Raw genomic sequence first — 16657 nt, forward strand, 5'->3', positions numbered from 1 at the left:
AAACAAAGTAATCACTGCTGTTTAAAAGCTCAAGCAGTCAACCTGCATCCAATTTTTCACAGGCAACCAATTGTGTGTGACAGTATCATTAATCTGTCTACAACATGTAATGATGTAACTGTTACAACATTTACTTATTGGGTCAGATAGGCATTATAATGGGGCAAATTAAGATCAATGAATTTTGCAAAGTAACACTCATGGGAGCAAACCACTAATTGAGTTAATGATTTGCCAAAAGCTCTGTTGACTCTTCTTAAACTTGAAAAGCTCTGTTGATGATTTTCCTGTTGTTCTGCTGGTTAAACTAATTGCTACCAATATTAAAAGTTATTGCTACAAGCAACTGAACATTAATTTGGTGATCCAAGAAGGATGTAGTACATCAAATTTATGAAGTTTGAGCTCATGATTGAGTCAGCAATGATCTCACAAACTAATTAGCAGAGTGGACTGATGCAGAATGGATAGATTATGTCACTGATTTCTTTATTACTGTAATTGTCATGTGGGTCCAACAAGAAAATATTCACCCAATCACATTTGACACATGACAATGATCGCTGGGACCCCAATCATATGCACATCAATTCAATATAAAATATTTTAAAATATTTCTTTCAGCTAGATTAATCATAAAAGATCTATTAAATCATAATAATCAAGGTTAGTTACCGTTTACTTTAAATCTCCGTATCTGAGTATTAGAAGGATCATGTTAATCTCGATCGTATAGATCGACACTAAGTTAGATATATGAGACTTTCTTAGCAAAATCTAAAAATCTTTTACACGTATATATTTGAATCAACTTAGACTAATCCAAGTATCATCTATATAGAATTATTTACCTAATGTTATAATCACAGACCTCTTCCACATAGAGATAAAACTGATACAACATAAGATCAGCAAACGGTAGGTACTTAAAATAAAGGAGATATCGGAATGTTTGGCTGTGAAATGCCACACCTTTATATCATGGATGACAAGCCATCATCATCAACAACAATTAAGACTCTTCTGAGTCCCACTTCAACATCTTGTTCTTGTTGTTGTTGTTGTTGTAGGTAGAAGTAGTAGTGCCAACGGTCTAATAGGCATCGATTGAGTCAGCTACGAAAACAAGGGAATGATCGACTATATCATTCCTCCGGTAGTGTCTTGACTTGTTGGGCAAGATTCAATAGGATATTCGTCGGTAGCACGTGAGTCGATGTTGTCATCAAAGAATATAGACTAAGGTCATTGAATCGACTCGATTCTAGGTTATATGCGTAGGAGTTCAAAGATGACTGAGAAGATAACCAGTGTTTATCGACGAGTTGATCTTAAAAAAAACCTCTTCGATGCTAAAATTATGATAGACCTAAGTCCAAAAAAATATTTTCATCATTATTGTTTATTGTTGTGCTTAAGTGAGTGTTAAACTTTGTGGTTCCCTTTCTAGTTGGAACCAACAGTAGTTTGGTCATCTTGGTCAATAGGCTGGTTGATGATGTTAAGTTTCTATTTCAAGACAAAATTGATGCTACAGTAGGCTTGGATGCGAATGAAAGGTCCCAACTATCCTATTTGGACATTTGCTATCCTAAGATAAATTAGTTTAAATTGGTGGGCTTTAGCCCAGATTAAATGGATTAATGATGGTGATCATAATATTTGTTATTATTATAATCTTATTACTTCTAGACAATGTCAAAATCTCATCCACTCTTTTCAAGTTGGATCTGATGGCCAACTTACAGACAGCCTCGAACACATATATTCTATTACTTGGTGCATTTTCTCCTTGTTGAGGAACAATCTTGATATTTCTTTTCCAATTTCAAAGTACTTGGGTCGATGATAAATGACTCCTCGAAGGTCAAAATCTGGATAAGCAAGAGGAGCGAGGACTCTTGGAGCTATTGTCATGTATGCGTTTTGGATGGTTTGGAATTGTTAGAAATGATGCTATCTTTATTCCTTTTTTTTTTTAAGATTATAGCTGATGGTTTGCGAGAAAATTATCATTAGGGTTTTTATCATCAGAAGGAAATTTGGGAGAATTGATTTTACGATGAGAACTGACATTGCTGTTTGTTTATGTGTAGACGAAAACCACTTACAGAGAAGGAATATTCATATTTTTAAGTTACGATCAAACATAGAATTTAGTAGTAGATTTTACGTTCTAATATCACAAATGTTTAGTTCATATCGAGATGAGATGGGCGATAAAATTATTGTTAATTTTCTCCAGAAAACCAAGAAACCTTCATGAAAATTTATTAACATAACTCGATGTAGCTAAAATAGGCTTTAGTAGTAAATTTTACGTTATAACAAGAGATGGACGATAAAATTATTATTGATATTTTCTAGAAAACTAAGAAACCTTCGTGAAAATTTATTAACATAACTCGATATATTTGTGATCTGTTCATCTTATTTTCTAATTTTTCATATTTTTCATACCGATCGATAAAATTATTTATCTTATTCACGTTCTCTTTTTTTAGTGCTAATGCTAAAAGCATTGATTATATTTGGCCCTTGAATTAATAAATTAATTTTTTTTAAAAAAATATAAAAAATACTCTAATTGACCCCAAAAAAAATAAGTAATTGATGAAAAAAAAATTATTAAAACTGATGGAATTTATTTTAGACATTATTTGAAATTTAAAAAAATCATTTAAAAATAAAAATAGAAAATATCTTTTGGAAAGAAAACGAAAAAAATAAAAATATTTTTTTAGTATAACAATAACAAAAGCAACAAAACCCTTGAGAGATTATTTGTGTGTGAACGTTTCCTTTACATACATACATACATTCAAGAAGGTGTTTGACCCAATCTCACAATCATTAAAGCACCGTAATCATGAAATGAACCACAAGATAAAACCAAAAAGGCAACTGGATTTTGTGCCTCCCAATGAAACCTGCAACTTGGCAAAAACATATTTTGAATGTTTCTTCTTCCCTTCAAATCCTTTTGACTAAGTATATTACCAATGTCAAACATTGGAATACTCTTATTAGGTGACCAAATTGGGGGAGGACCACAGCATTGACTGACATCAATGACATCATAGCATTGGGTAAACAAATACCAAACAAACATGTTGTCATCCATCACGGCAACACTACAATGCAAATCGAAGCAAAAGATAAGAGATCATCAATATCAACATCATAACGCACGTCCCGATATAGAGAAACAAGTAAAAATAACTAATATTATTACGGGAAAAGAAGTTTGAAGGAGTAGATAGATACAGAGGAAAAGGGAATCCTAATCCTAAGTGAATCGACAGTAGATTACAACAGTGAGGTGTAGCATCTGTTTATCTACAAGAGGCCTCCGTGTGGGTGCAGTTCACGCGCAGGCCTCTCTCCTCGGCGCCAGCGCGAAGAGGGCCTCGAGGTCGGGCGGGTTGAAGTAGCCGTTCTTGGGCGGATCCCTCCGCTTGCCGAACGCCACGGCGGGGGACTTCTTCTTGGGAGGCGCGGGGCAGCGGACCGGGGCCGGGATCCGGCATTCCGCCCTCTTCGGCGTCTCCCACCCGCCCGTGGCCCCCACCTTCTCCTCCTCCTCCTCGCAACGCCACTCCGTCCTCAACTTCTTTATCTCCAACGTTCCCTCTCCCATTCTCGTGCTACGACCGAGATCGAACGAGCGACTGGGGGTAGGGTCGGGAGAACTTATAGAAAGAGGGAGTAGAGGCAGAAGCAGAGGCGGTGGATGACGGGTTGTGTGTGGCGTTCTCCGGAAGCTACGAGGAAGGGTTGCCCGCAGTGGAAGCCAGGTAAGGCAGTGGGGCCGGCTGTTGCTTCCTTATCTGGAACCGCGTTTCCCCCGGTTCGAATGGTCGTCAAAACGGGCGGGAATGGGGTCGCCCTCAAAGCGGGAAATAAGCAAACAAAAACACAGTTTCCTAATCTTTCTCTTGGCGTACCCATCGTCATACCCTCGTCAATCCATCGCGGGGGCTCTGGGTCCCACTCCTATCTTCCTTATCGTACACGTGTCGAACCGAGAGTGGCTCTTCCGAACTTTATGATTCGGTGCGGGCGAGGAGTTTGCGGTGGGGAGCGGAGCCACTTGTACGGCGGAGAAGAGATAAAGGCGTCGCTGTCGAATCCCGTGGTGGGGGTCGCCCGCCACGTACGAGAGTCACGCCCGGTCGGTGGCCACGTGTGGGTGGAGTTGGGGGTGGCCATGATGGGGGACGGCATTGGATTCCTTCCCTTCACCCCCCCGGTCAGTAATGGCGGGCTCACGAGCTGTTTGACGCCCGTCGTAAACGCGGACCAGGTCGGGCGAACACGTGGAACGCACCCGAGCGGCGGAGAGAAGGAGTGTGAGGTGGACGCACCTGATTGGCTGAGAGCTGCGGACATGGATCGGAAATCTTTGTGCGGATCGATTCCTCTCGACAAGGGGTGATCCAACGGTTCAGGAGTTATCTCCCGGCAAATCATTGTGCAGTTTAAGTGAGCAAGAAAACCAAAGACGTTTCTGCATAGCTAAATGATAAGATCATCTATGTATATACTTGTACTAATATTCATTAAGAAATCTTATGTTAATCATTTCCACCGTAGCTAATATTAGCTTATTTGAATTAGAAAAATAAAAACAATAAAACAATTAAGATCATAAAATTATGTTTTTTCTTAGAAAATGACAAAAACCTAATGAACGCCGTTGCCGGGGATCGAACCCGGGTCACCCGCGTGACAGGCGGGAATACTAAACAATAAAACAATTAAGATCATAAAATTATGTTTTTTCTTAGAAAATGACAAAAACCTAATGAACGCCGTTGCCGGGGATCGAACCCGGGTCACCCGCGTGACAGGCGGGAATACTCACCACTATACTACAACGACAAGTTTTTGTATGCTAAAAGTCATTGTTATATATAGATTATTATTGATGTAAGTAATAGGCATTCGTTCTAAGATTCTTTAGGTCCTTATTGTACTCAAATCATAAATAAGAATCCTGCTAATTCACAAAGCAGAATTCTCGAACATGACCAAAGATATCTGCAATCAGTAGCAAGTAGCAACTCAAGACCAGATGTTCCTCAGAAAGAAGGAAGTGCATCTGTTCTGTATAAAGTCTGCATTGGTATAGAAATCAGCTTCATCAATCATTTTATGTTCCCCAAAGCCAGTACCAACCAGGAAGCCAAGCTTTGATGTTGTCTCGTGTTGCATAGACAAATCAGCCCAACACATTCACCACATCCCTGCACCTTTTCCTACTCTGATGATAGCAACATGGACCCAAAACTGTTTTGGAGTCCCCTCTTTGGATGATCACTTTGTTTAGCTAGTTTACAATGATCGAATACATACTGTATTTGAACTCTTACGTTAAATCAAGAATTAAAATAACTACAGAATTGCAAGTCTTCAAGAAGACATGATAACATAATTTAGTTACATTTAAAGCAAAAGCATAGATGAAAACCCAATCAAAGCTTTTGACAGTCTATTCCTGTCTTCTCTCCAATGAAAGCTTTTGACAGTCTATCCATTTTGGCAAATACATTGTGATATACACACTGACTTAATAGAAAAAAAGGAATAATTATCATTTCTTAAATTGCAGTAATATATTACGGCAAGCTGGTGATATCAAGCCTCATTTTTCTCCAGGGAGTTGAGCTTGTCAAGGTTGAGAAAGCAAGTCAAGTTCTTCACATCAGACACCAGAGTGTGAAAGATGTAGGAGGAATCCAAGAACGGCACCTCCTCCTGCCTTTTGCTAGTGCCCAACGCTACATGCCAGCATGCACTGTTCCTGCTTCTTGGTCTATGCTCGGTTCATCCCTGGACTCAGACACTTGCTTTGTTGACTTCAGAACAGGCTACCAAACTTAGGCTTTGCTTCCCAAGGCCTACTGTCTGACAAAATTTTAGGGATGAAACTTCTTCAACATGAGGGATTGCATGTAATCTTGCTGCATACAATCATTCCAAGCGTCTAAAGCCAAGCAAAATCATGCACTGGTACCTCTTATTTCTTTGGATATCAAAGGATGCTAAAGCTTCTGTTTAGTACATGACAAAATGATGTTTGTCCACCTAATATATATACATATATATATATATATATATATAATATCTTAGAAAGTGCACAATATTTTGTCTAATACCCAACACTTGGCTATGATACTTTTGTTTGCAGGCCATTAAAGTAGCCGGTCCATGCAAACCATGGAGGTAGAAGAAAGAGGCAAGGAATGGTTGGGGAAGGAGCCAAGGCGCGGAGAAAAGGCCGTCGAATCAGAGCCGTCGGTGGCGGCACGACTTGCAATGCAAGCAAAGCCAGGAGCGACGGCTGTCGTAGATCGATCTTCCCCTTTCTTTTGCCGCAAATGATACAAAACCCCTTCCGTCTCCCAGTTCTCCGCTGCGCAATTTCGCTACGCAAGGCTTAATGACAGCCGTTGATTAAACATCGGACGGGCTACATCGCAGACAGATGTACGATGCCAAGTTGGTGCAGTGCTGGTCCCCCTTCCCCCCCTCAATCACTACTTATCATTCGCATTCCTCAGCCGTTGCCATTATTTGGTCTCATTCTCGAGTCCATAAATACACCCCCCCCGCTGCCCTCCCTTCCTCCCCAAACCCTAAAGCGCGAAGCGAGCGAACAATGGCGATGGCCTCCTTCGTCCCTGTCGTCTCCCTCCTTGCCCTCTTGGCGCCTGCGGCGGGGCGCATTCCCGGCGTCTACACCGGCGGCCAGTGGCAGAGCGCCCACGCCACCTTCTACGGCGGGAGCGACGCGTCCGGCACCATGGGTAAGCCACATTCCTCTCGTGGTCGCCACGAACGAAGCCAGAGCTGACGGGATTTGTGTGTGGTTGATGGGTACACAGGAGGGGCGTGTGGGTACGGGAACCTCTACAGCCAGGGGTACGGGGTCGAGACGGCAGCGTTGAGCACGGCGCTGTTCAACGAGGGGCAGAGCTGCGGGGCGTGCTTCGAGATCAAGTGCGCGGAGGACCCGCAGTGGTGCCACCGCGGGAGCCCCTCCATCTTCATCACCGCCACCAACTTCTGCCCGCCCAACTATGCGCTCCCCTCCGACGACGGCGGGTGGTGCAACCCGCCCCGCCCCCACTTCGACCTCGCCATGCCTGCGTTCCTCAAGATCGCCGAGTACCGGGCCGGGATCGTCCCCGTCTCCTTCCGAAGGTATTCCTCCTCACCCTCCTCTGTTTTGTTCCATGGGTAGAGCTCATCACGCTCGGATCATCGTCGATTGATCATCGGGATCCGTGCAACCCATGGCAGGGTGCCGTGCAGGAAATCCGGGGGGATCCGGTTCACAATCCACGGCTTCAAGTACTTCAACCTGGTGCTGATCACCAACGTGGCGGGCGCCGGCGACATCGTCCGGGCCAGCGTGAAGGGGTCGCGCACCGGTTGGATGCCTATGTCCCGCAACTGGGGCCAGAACTGGCAGTCCAACGCCGTCCTCGTCGGCCAATCCCTCTCCTTCCGCGTCACCGGCAGCGACCGCCGCACCTCCACTTCCTGGAACATCGTCCCTTCCACTTGGCAGTTCGGCCAGACCTTCGAGGGCAAGAACTTCCGCGTCTAACACTGCAACTCGAATGCTGCTCCACTCTCCTTCCTTTTAGTGACATGGAGGTGGCTGTCTGTGTGTGCGTCAGAGACTTTGACTGCGTGTTTTGGTAGTCTTCGAAGGCAATGGCGCTGAAGTGGCTGCAGACCTGAAGTGAGTCTTGTGGCCCGCAGCTGCTCACGTGTCCGAATTGGTCTTACATTGTGGTAGTAGTAGTAGTAGAAGTATGTAGCGTTGCTTGTGATGCGACTTCTTTTATGTGTTTGTCTGCGGTTCGGTTCAGAGCTCAATCTTGAACCGGAGGCAATCTCTTCTGATTGCCTTCGGCTCGGTTTGGTTCATTGCTCAATTTCGACTCGACTCGAGTACCACCTGACTCATGAACCCGACAGGTCACTTCAAAATCGTTTATTCATTCATCACGAGAGATGATTAACGTTTCATATAAAAATATCTACAACTTAGATACAAAATCGAAACAAATACAATGGAAATGACCTAACAGATCTTTTGCTTTGGCTAATTTTCTTTACAGAAAAATCCTTCGACGTAAAAAAGGAGTTCGAGGAAACAAACAATACTTCAGCCTATAAATTAGTAATAAAGTTTACGATGAGACTTGCAACAAATGCAGACGGATCCCCGACGAACGCCGCCATGATGAAGCTGATAGCGATCTGCACGATCTTCTTGAACTTGGCAAACCTTCCCTTCTTTCCGCTCTCTCTTCTGCGAGCAAGCTGAAGCCCGGGCAGGCTCTTGATCTCCAGATCTCGGCTTTCGTTGACCTCGCCAATTGCTGCAGCTCCTTTGCCACCAAGGAAGGAATTCTCCAGATGTTCGATCATGTCCTTCTTGACACAGGACACATGGAAGTGGTACTCCTTGCACCCTGAAACGTACATCCAGCTTCTTGCACGTTTGTTCAGCTTCTTCTTGCCGCACCTGCAACACTTGGAAGTCTCTTTCTCGTGTAGAAACAGTGTCATGTTGTTCTCTTCCTCCGCTTGCACATGTATCATCGTCTCCAGGTTCGCACAGCACGGGTGCAAGTCCCACCCTTGGTCGAAGCAATGGTAGACAAAACCATTGATGTCTCCGCCGCACGCGTCACAGCGGCGATTGGGATCGCCCGAGCGGAGGAAGTGGAAGACGCAACCTGGGAAGAAGGGATGGGCGAGGGTGTCCCTAGTGTTTGCGCAGTGCTCGTGCAGAAGGTAGCCACAATGCTCGGCGCAAGCATATCGAGGACCGAACCCCATCTCTTCACATCCATCGCAGCGGTAAGGACGTCTCATGTTGTCTGGCTTCAGCTCGTGCTCGTGGTAGTTGTGGCAACCCATGATTGAATGAACGATATCTCTTCTCTTTACTGACGCGCTGATTGCTTCTTGCGATTCTTCACCTATCAAAGCAGAGACAACAGGACACGTACATAAGAACACCATGCAAATGAAGCTGGGAATAACAAGCCATAGTACAGGTAGATAGATGAAGATTGAGCAGCGTACCTTTGGAGCTTCACTTGCTATACCTGTCGATGGGCTCTTTCTCACTTCCTTTGCCGCTGTATATATAGCGAGAGACAAGCGCTATGGAACAGCAAACTTCTAAAACACGTAAGACTCGTATGCTTCGCTACGAAGACACTGATTAGCTAGTCAAACATCCACGAAACTTGCAAAGACTTCAGATCAGCAAACATAAACTAATACTCCTATGCTTCAAGTCGAAGGCGATGGTCAACGAAACCACGATGTCTTGTCATCCACGGAAGTCGTGGAAAGTTAGTCTACTATGAAAATATTAGCCAATTTCTCTATGACGGTTCTTTGTGTGTGAAGATATTATATACACTCATTTTTGACCTGATCAAACGCAAGCAGGCGGAAAACCGCGTTGTCCACCTCGGAAAACGCGGGTAGCGCACTGTAAGGGATATATGCTTGGAGCATTCATTTGCAGTAGTATCCTTGTCGTTCTGCTCTAACTTTATGCTTATTATTCTTCTGTGGACTTGGGGAGTGATGTATTTCCATGAATCCAACATCACCTTCTTCGAAACAATTAGCATATATTTGTGCGAGCACTGAGAAGTCTCCTGGGATTGGTGTTGTTCCACGCACACGTTGCTTAGGGAAGTCTCTTATCCGACAAAAAGTTGGTGTCGACGTGAACTCGTATGGTTTTCCAGTTATGTATTTCTTCGATATTGGTGTGAGCCTCAATCTTTATAGTTGAGCGGATGATAATTTTAAGGGTGATTTTTCTACAAAAAAGTATTCTTATTTTTTGCATTCGATATTTCTTATTTTATTTTATTTTATTTCAAATAATATCTCTAATTTAAAAATTATTTAAATTATTCCTTAATTTTTTTCGTCCATATACTATTTTGGCTTGGTATAATATTTTGATCATCAAAACAAAAATACTATAAATGAGTGAAATAAAATTTAAAAAACTGAAAATATTTTAATATGTCATACTACGATTAAGATAATGGTAGAGTTTGAATTGTAAAGAATAAGAAAATAAAAATAATTAAATATTTTAGAATTTTTATAGCCAGTATCGTAAGAGGATAAGGATCCTAATATGAGAAGAAGTTTTTGAGGAAAAACTATATTGACAATAAGAGTTTGGTTATTCTATAAATATTTTGTGTATCTTCAAATCTGAGTGGAAATCAATCGAGTGCATTTTGTTTCTCTTTAAGATATTTATAGATTAATACTAGGGTTTCTAAAGATGACGAAAAAAATGTGTGATTTTTTGGAGTGAGGATAAATATTTATAAATATTCCATGTACCTTCATATTTTGATGGAAATCGATCAACATGTAAGGAATACTTCGTGTACTTTTTTGTTTCTCTTTAAATATTTATAGATTAATATTAGAGCTTTTAGAGATGTGAAAGAAAATATGTAAATTTTTAAAGATATTTATGTGAGAGAGTGTATAATGGAATTATACTTGAGTGAGGGTAATTTGATGGTCTTATAATTGATTTTACATGATGAAAATTTAAATTTTCTCTATGAATATATATATGAAAATTATCGAATAAATTTTTATAATATATTTTATATGATAAAAAAAATATAAATCGGGTCATCTACGAAATTTGAATCGACATCAACTCAGAGCTAAATTATCAAATAATTTGATGGTCTTGTAATTGATTTTACATGATGAAAATTTTAATTTTCTCTATGAATATATATATATATATATATATATATATATATATATATATATATTATCGAATAAATTTTTATAATATATTTTATATGATAAAAAAAATGCAAATGGGGTGGTCTACGAAATTGGAATCAACATCAACTCAGAGCTAAACGATCTCTTTGATGTAGGCTGACTAGACAAAGATATCTAAGACAAGTAATATGAATGATTTGCGATCCATGTGTCATTATACAATTGATGTAAAATATTCCCCTTATCGATGGCACACTCATCTCAGGTCACATCCGGACGTACGCATCATCACGTCCCCATTACATGCCACAGTATCGCCTTCATCCTGTACTCGAGAAAACGAGGCGAAGCTTTGGCAAACGAAGCACTTTGCTGCTCTTCCTCCTCCTCCACCGAATAATTCAAGCCATTCATTATTCATTGTCCATGTAAATAATGCACTTTCTACCTTAAAGACTTTGAGGGATAGGCAGTCAGTCCCTACAAGCATAAAATATATGCAATCATAGCCTTATTTTATGGATGAAAACTCAAGCCATTAACACCTCTGCCAACTGCAGTGGCTAATGTGATGATATGACGGTTCCACTAATCCTGCCATGCATTGTTAACGTATCTATAATTGTTTTCTTTTATACGGAAAGTAAGAAATAAGATGGGCTTTTCACAATAACATTGCTAGTTGATTATGGGCAATGAATCATCACATCAAGGGTGATTCGAATATAACCCCTATGAATCCTCGTGTCGAGATCCTATGATGCTTAGTAGAGTTCAAAAGATTTTGTTTAGTTGGGTAAGTGAGTTACTAAGCTCTAACAACACTACTCTCACTGATCTGCAGACATGTGAGGAGGAAATATAGGGATACCTTTTGGTTTCTTTATGAGAAGTTTGACCAGTTCCTTCCTTTGACTTTTTCCTCCATGATCTCGACCAGGAGATCTGGATTGGGAGCAGATTCCCAGGAGATGATAAGGATGAGACTAAACTTATTGATATGATGATAACTACACCAGCAGACAGCACGGAAGACTCGAATCTTCTCCATGCTGAATTGAATCAGCATTGTTGAAGCTTACTGGTGCAGGTTTTCCCTTCACTTGGTGAGCAAATCCAGGTGAGGGTGGAGAGAAGAAGAAGACTGTGTTTTGTTCCCTGTTGAAGGCCCACCACCACCAACCTCACAGTGATAGGCTGCTCTCATTATCTAAACCTAACCCTTATCACGATCCCTTGTGTGTGTGTGTGTGTGTGAGAGAGAGAGAGAGAGAGAGAGAGAGAGAGAGAGAGAGAGAGAGATGGGCTTTCGACACAAGTCAAAAATATATTTGTTGGATCTGTTTTATTAAAACAATAAACAAAATTATAATATCCCAATTAACTAGCATTAATTACATACATCTATTCTTATAGCTATGTTCAAGCGAGATCTTAGGTTTTCATCTGTATCTTCTTGTACTGTCCATATCAATTGTTTTGTATCATTCAATAGTAATATTCATAATTTTTTTTAGAATATATTCATATAATGTACTAACCAATTCTTTTATTTTATATTTTATCAGAGTTATTATATAATTATTCATGATTGAAATTATTATTATTATTATTATTATTATTATATTTTTAGTAAAAAATAAATTAATTTGCTAAAATGGAGCCTCAGCCCTTTGAGCAACCCAAAATAGAACTCATCTTTTTTATGTTCTCCATTAGTCATATCTAATTGGTGGTTTTCTCATTTGTGATTTTTGTAGGAATTTGATGGGGCTTTTCTACCAACAAATAAGATATATTTCATAATTTTTTATTTATAAGAACATGAATTATCATTAAAAAAATTAGAGGAAAAGAATTTGATCCTCTTATCTTACCTCTATCAGCATCCATCAGATCCGGTGATGCACGTGGAGGCATGATTATAGCTTTAGAATCCGTGCTGAAGCTGATATACGGTGGGATTCTTCTCATCTGTGTGTGACTCGTAGAAGGCAAACGTGAAGGGCTTATTTTATAAACATGAAATGTTTAGGTAGAAATATCGCTAAGCGAGGGTAACAACCAACGCCGTCATCGTTAGTTAACGGCGGAGGCAGGTCGCCTCCGGTGGAGGGCGTTTCTTGAGCGCGGCTCTTTAAACGGAGCGTGGTACCGGTTAGCTCCGCCTTAGTCCGGCGACGACTCCAACGGTGGCGCAGAATCGGGAGCGATGGTGGATTTGAGGCTCACAAGGGGCTTCATCTTCTTCGAATTAGAACCATAGCGACGTCCTCTGGGATCCAAAAGGTAGTCTTGAAGCGATATCCCAATCCATTCGCTCCGGGTTTCTCAGGCGTGGTTCCTTTCTGGTGTGTCGAAGTAGAATCTCGATGTGTTTCTTGATGACTTGTGTGCGGTTTCCCCCTCTCGTTCTCCGGGTTTTATGGATTCCATCGCTGTGGATCGAGAAAAATCTCATCTTGTTGTCATGTACCTCTTCTTCCGTTCAAGTTTCCTGCAGTTTGGTTTGAGGAGGACCTTTTCATACTTCTGCTGGCGATGTTTGGTTGGATTGGGAGGAATCGGTACCTGTAGATCAAAAACGATCAGAAAAATCTCTTCTTTTTCATATACATACACGGTGGTTGTTCTTGGTATCCGAGCTTGTTAGTGTTTGATTCCATGTGAAATGAAACTTTTTTTCCTTCTTTGATTCTTCAGGTGAAGTTTTGCTTTGTTTGGGTCCTTTTCATTCTCTTGGAATCATAGACTCGGGTGGTGGAATACATGGAATGGATCTGTGAGTGTCTTCTTCTGTGGGATGCGTTCATTGATTCCGGCGGAATTCGAAATCCACCAATCAGCTAGTAGCTGCAGGAGGAGGAGGAAGAGGAGGAGGAGGTGATTACAGAGCGGAAAACAAAGATAAAAGAGGGATGGGAGAAGATCTTCTCACCACCTTATCCATTGAGAACCGCCATCCCTCCACCCTCCTCACGATGGATCCTTCAGGTGGCACGGTGTCCTCTTCGTCCCATGAGGATTCGGACCGCGAACTCTTCATCCAGCATCAGCAGGTTGTCCTTTCCGTTGCGCCAGACATCAACCTCCCTCTCTCTGTTGCGCGTTCCCCTTCCCAGCAATCATGGAATTCGGACACTGGTGACATCTTGGATGTTGGTCTTGGTCCACAGATCTATGATGCAGAGACAACCCGCCACATCCCAAAGGCCACCGCTGCCCGCAAGTGCTCCAAGCGAGGGGATAGCATATGGGGAGCGTGGTTCTTCTTTAGCTGCTACTTCAAGCCTATGCTGATGGAGAAATCCAAAGGAAAGGTCATCCGACACGATGTGTTCATGGTGCAGCATGACATGGAGAACATGTACATGTGGGTCTTCAAAGAACGACCGGAGAACGCGCTCGGAAAGATGCAACTGCGGAGCTATATGAACGGGCACTGCCGTCCCGGCGAACCTCAGTTCCCATTCAGTGTCGACAGGGGGTTCGTTCGATCTCATAAGATGCAGCGGAAGCAGTATCGGGGACTGTCGAATCCGCAGTGCGTCCATGGAATCGAGGTCGTCAGATCACCCGATCCGAAGCTTGTTCGTGAGGTGGATCGCCAGAAGTGGGTGGAGCTCACAGGCAGGGGTCTTAATTTCTCGATCCCACCTGAAGCAAGTGATTTCGAGTCATGGAGGAATCAACCCAGCACTGAAATTGAGCTCGAGAGGCGGCCTCGTCCTCCTCCTCCAAAGGGCACTTCACATACCCATCCTGAAAACTTGTCTTCTTCACAGTCAAATCATTGTAATGGTGATGGAATGGACCGTTCTTCTGTCTGCAGCAAACGCAGGAAGGATTTCTTCCTCCCTGCCATGGATGAGGATCGGGATCATGTTGAGCCCTCATGGCTGAATGAATTTACTGGCGTGATGAGGCATGCATATGGGCCCGTGACCGCAGCAAAGACGATCTACGAAGACGACGACGGGTACTTGATAATGATCAGCTTGCCATTTGCCGATCAACAGAGGGTGAAAGTTTCTTGGAGGAACAGTGTGATGCATGGGATACTGAAGATAATTTGTATCAGCACTGCTCGGACGCCATACATAAAGCGGCATGACAGGACCTTCAAGCTGACCGATCCTTCTCCGGAGCATTGCCCTCCGGGGGAGTTTGTAAGGGAAATAACACTACCGATGCGAATCCCGGAAGATGCGAATCTGGAAGCATACTACGACGAGAGTGGTGCATTGCTTGAGATCATGGTTCCGAAACACCGAATGGGACCAGAAGAACATGAAGTCCGTGTGTGCATTCTTCGTCCTCATCACCGGTGAAGTCGGCGCTAATGCACTTTTGTCAACCTGAACCAGTGAAATCTGTCAAATCGAAGCGCATCAGAGTAAGCCTTGCCGCTTGCTTACCGACCTGCACTGATGTGGATGGGACTCGGTAGGAAGGTGACGGATGGCTAAGGTTGATGAGTCTTGGATTCAGTGTCGCGAGTCGGAGTTAGATTTGACTTCTTTTTCTCTAATTATGTTGCAGTTCCATCGGTCAAAACCAAAGTTATTATTTTGGCCGAAGGGCAAGGAGGAATAAAAAGATCCGTCAGGAATCCATGACTTCTCTCTCTGGAATGTTGAAGTTACCTTGTCCTCCTCGCTTCTCTGTTTCCTGCTCCGCCACCGCTTGTCGGTGGGGACGGTGATCTTGTTCCTCTGCCCGGCGACACGTTCGGTATGCCATTGGCGTCGATGTGGAAGCGCACGTCCTTTCTAAGAGCAGTTGGGTACAGGTGTGTCGTGGCGTAGTTGGGTATCACGTCGGTCCAACTTGCTGAACGTCTCTGGTTCGAGTACGGACGGGCGACGTAAAATTGAATTTTTTAAATATTCTTTTCCCCGCATGTGTGTTATTTTAGGTTTCTCTATTGAGAATTAATCTTTTTTTTTTCAAAATTTTCTCTCAACTCACTTGTCTGGATATTAATAAAAATTATATATGTTATTTTCTTTCCTAAATCAAGCCCCACACCTATGCAAGTTTATGTCGTAGATCAAGAGTCGATACTGTTTAGTCATGTTCCGAAGATATGTCATCCAGGTGGTTTCTCAAGAGAGAGACAAAGTGATGAGAGCTAGGTAAGGGCCGGAGAGAATGGTTGATAGATTATTGTCGAGTCCTTTGAGTCATCCCAAGGTGAAACCGAAGTAGGTTTGATCTTCGTCGGGATCCTATACAACAAGCTGGTGTTGGGAGGGATTCTCAATTTGACCCCTTCGATGATTTAGTTAGTAGATGAATGAAGAATCCCGTCCTTTTGGGATTGGAGATCGACCTTTATACTTGCGAAGCTAACAAAGAGGGGGCTATAGTTGGTGAGGATCGACTGTACCTCTCTACGGCACAATCGTGTGGGTGACCAACTTGTACATCCCATGTGGCATGGCATGGGTCAGCTTGTTCAAGCTCCTGTAGCACAGGATTGATTCGTGTAGTCTCGTGCGACGTGAAGCTAGCAAGGGACAACTAAGAAAACATCACCCACCATCTCGACCATTTTCCATGTCAGACATATGTCGAGTTGTCTTCCATGTCAATTTTATGATGACTGTCAATTGGGAAACTACGACTAATGTTAAAATAATCCTTATCAATATGATATACTAATATTTTAGAAAGATTTAAGCGTATTAACTATTTAGACATATTTCTTTCACATATAAAAGATTATCATCTTCTATACGATCTATCGTTATTGATAAAATTATTAATAAATTAAAAGATGATAAAATATTTATATCTTCCAATCGAGGAAGCATCATTCTTATCAATT

General features: G+C 42.2%; 3 protein-coding genes and 1 non-coding gene across 4 annotated transcripts; 2 read left to right on the forward strand and 2 right to left on the reverse strand.

Annotated features, from left to right (window-relative positions):
- Positions 1–4812: 4812 nt before the first annotated feature.
- Positions 4813–4884, reverse strand: TRNAD-GUC (transfer RNA aspartic acid (anticodon GUC)). The gene has a single exon. It is a non-coding gene; the product is annotated as a tRNA-Asp (tRNA).
- Positions 4885–6600: 1716 nt separating this feature from the next.
- Positions 6601–7852, forward strand: LOC135635959 (expansin-A7-like). Its single transcript, XM_065147443.1, has 3 exons — positions 6601–6812; positions 6891–7209; positions 7309–7852. Exons 1-3 carry the CDS (start codon positions 6665–6667, stop codon positions 7616–7618), a joined length of 777 nt encoding a protein of 258 aa, XP_065003515.1. The 5' UTR covers positions 6601–6664; the 3' UTR covers positions 7619–7852.
- Positions 7853–8001: 149 nt separating this feature from the next.
- On the reverse strand, positions 8002–9149 carry LOC135635960 (protein VACUOLELESS GAMETOPHYTES-like). The gene is made up of 2 exons (XM_065147445.1): positions 9115–9149; positions 8002–9008 (listed from the first exon to the last, which is right to left on the reverse strand). Exon 2 carries the CDS (start codon positions 8944–8946, stop codon positions 8191–8193), a length of 756 nt encoding a protein of 251 aa, XP_065003517.1. The 5' UTR covers positions 8947–9008; positions 9115–9149; the 3' UTR covers positions 8002–8190.
- Positions 9150–12961: 3812 nt separating this feature from the next.
- On the forward strand, positions 12962–15440 carry LOC135634797 (uncharacterized). The gene is made up of 2 exons (XM_065145398.1): positions 12962–13113; positions 13528–15440. Exon 2 carries the CDS (start codon positions 13743–13745, stop codon positions 15153–15155), a length of 1413 nt encoding a protein of 470 aa, XP_065001470.1. The 5' UTR covers positions 12962–13113; positions 13528–13742; the 3' UTR covers positions 15156–15440.
- The last annotated feature ends 1217 nt before the right edge of the window (positions 15441–16657 follow it).

Source organism: Musa acuminata, chromosome BXJ3-4 (genome assembly GCF_036884655.1).
Source record: "Musa acuminata AAA Group cultivar baxijiao chromosome BXJ3-4, Cavendish_Baxijiao_AAA, whole genome shotgun sequence".
In the NCBI taxonomy this organism is placed as follows: Eukaryota; Viridiplantae; Streptophyta; class Magnoliopsida; order Zingiberales; family Musaceae; genus Musa; species Musa acuminata.

What these genes read in the sequence shown, in the direction of transcription:
- LOC135635959 (XM_065147443.1), top strand. Translation starts at nt 6,665, where the DNA reads ATGGCGATGGCCTCCTTCGTCCCTGTCGTCTCCCTCCTTGCCCTCTTG. An exon ending in CGACGCGTCCGGCACCATGG is followed by an intron (nt 6,813 to 6,890) that starts GTAAGCCACATT and finishes ATGGGTACACAG; the next exon opens with GAGGGGCGTGTGGGTACGGG. An exon ending in GTCCCCGTCTCCTTCCGAAG is followed by an intron (nt 7,210 to 7,308) that starts GTATTCCTCCTC and finishes AACCCATGGCAG; the next exon opens with GGTGCCGTGCAGGAAATCCG.
- LOC135635960 (XM_065147445.1), bottom strand. Translation starts at nt 8,946, where the DNA reads ATGGGTTGCCACAACTACCACGAGCACGAGCTGAAGCCAGACAACATG.
- LOC135634797 (XM_065145398.1), top strand. Translation starts at nt 13,743, where the DNA reads ATGGGAGAAGATCTTCTCACCACCTTATCCATTGAGAACCGCCATCCC.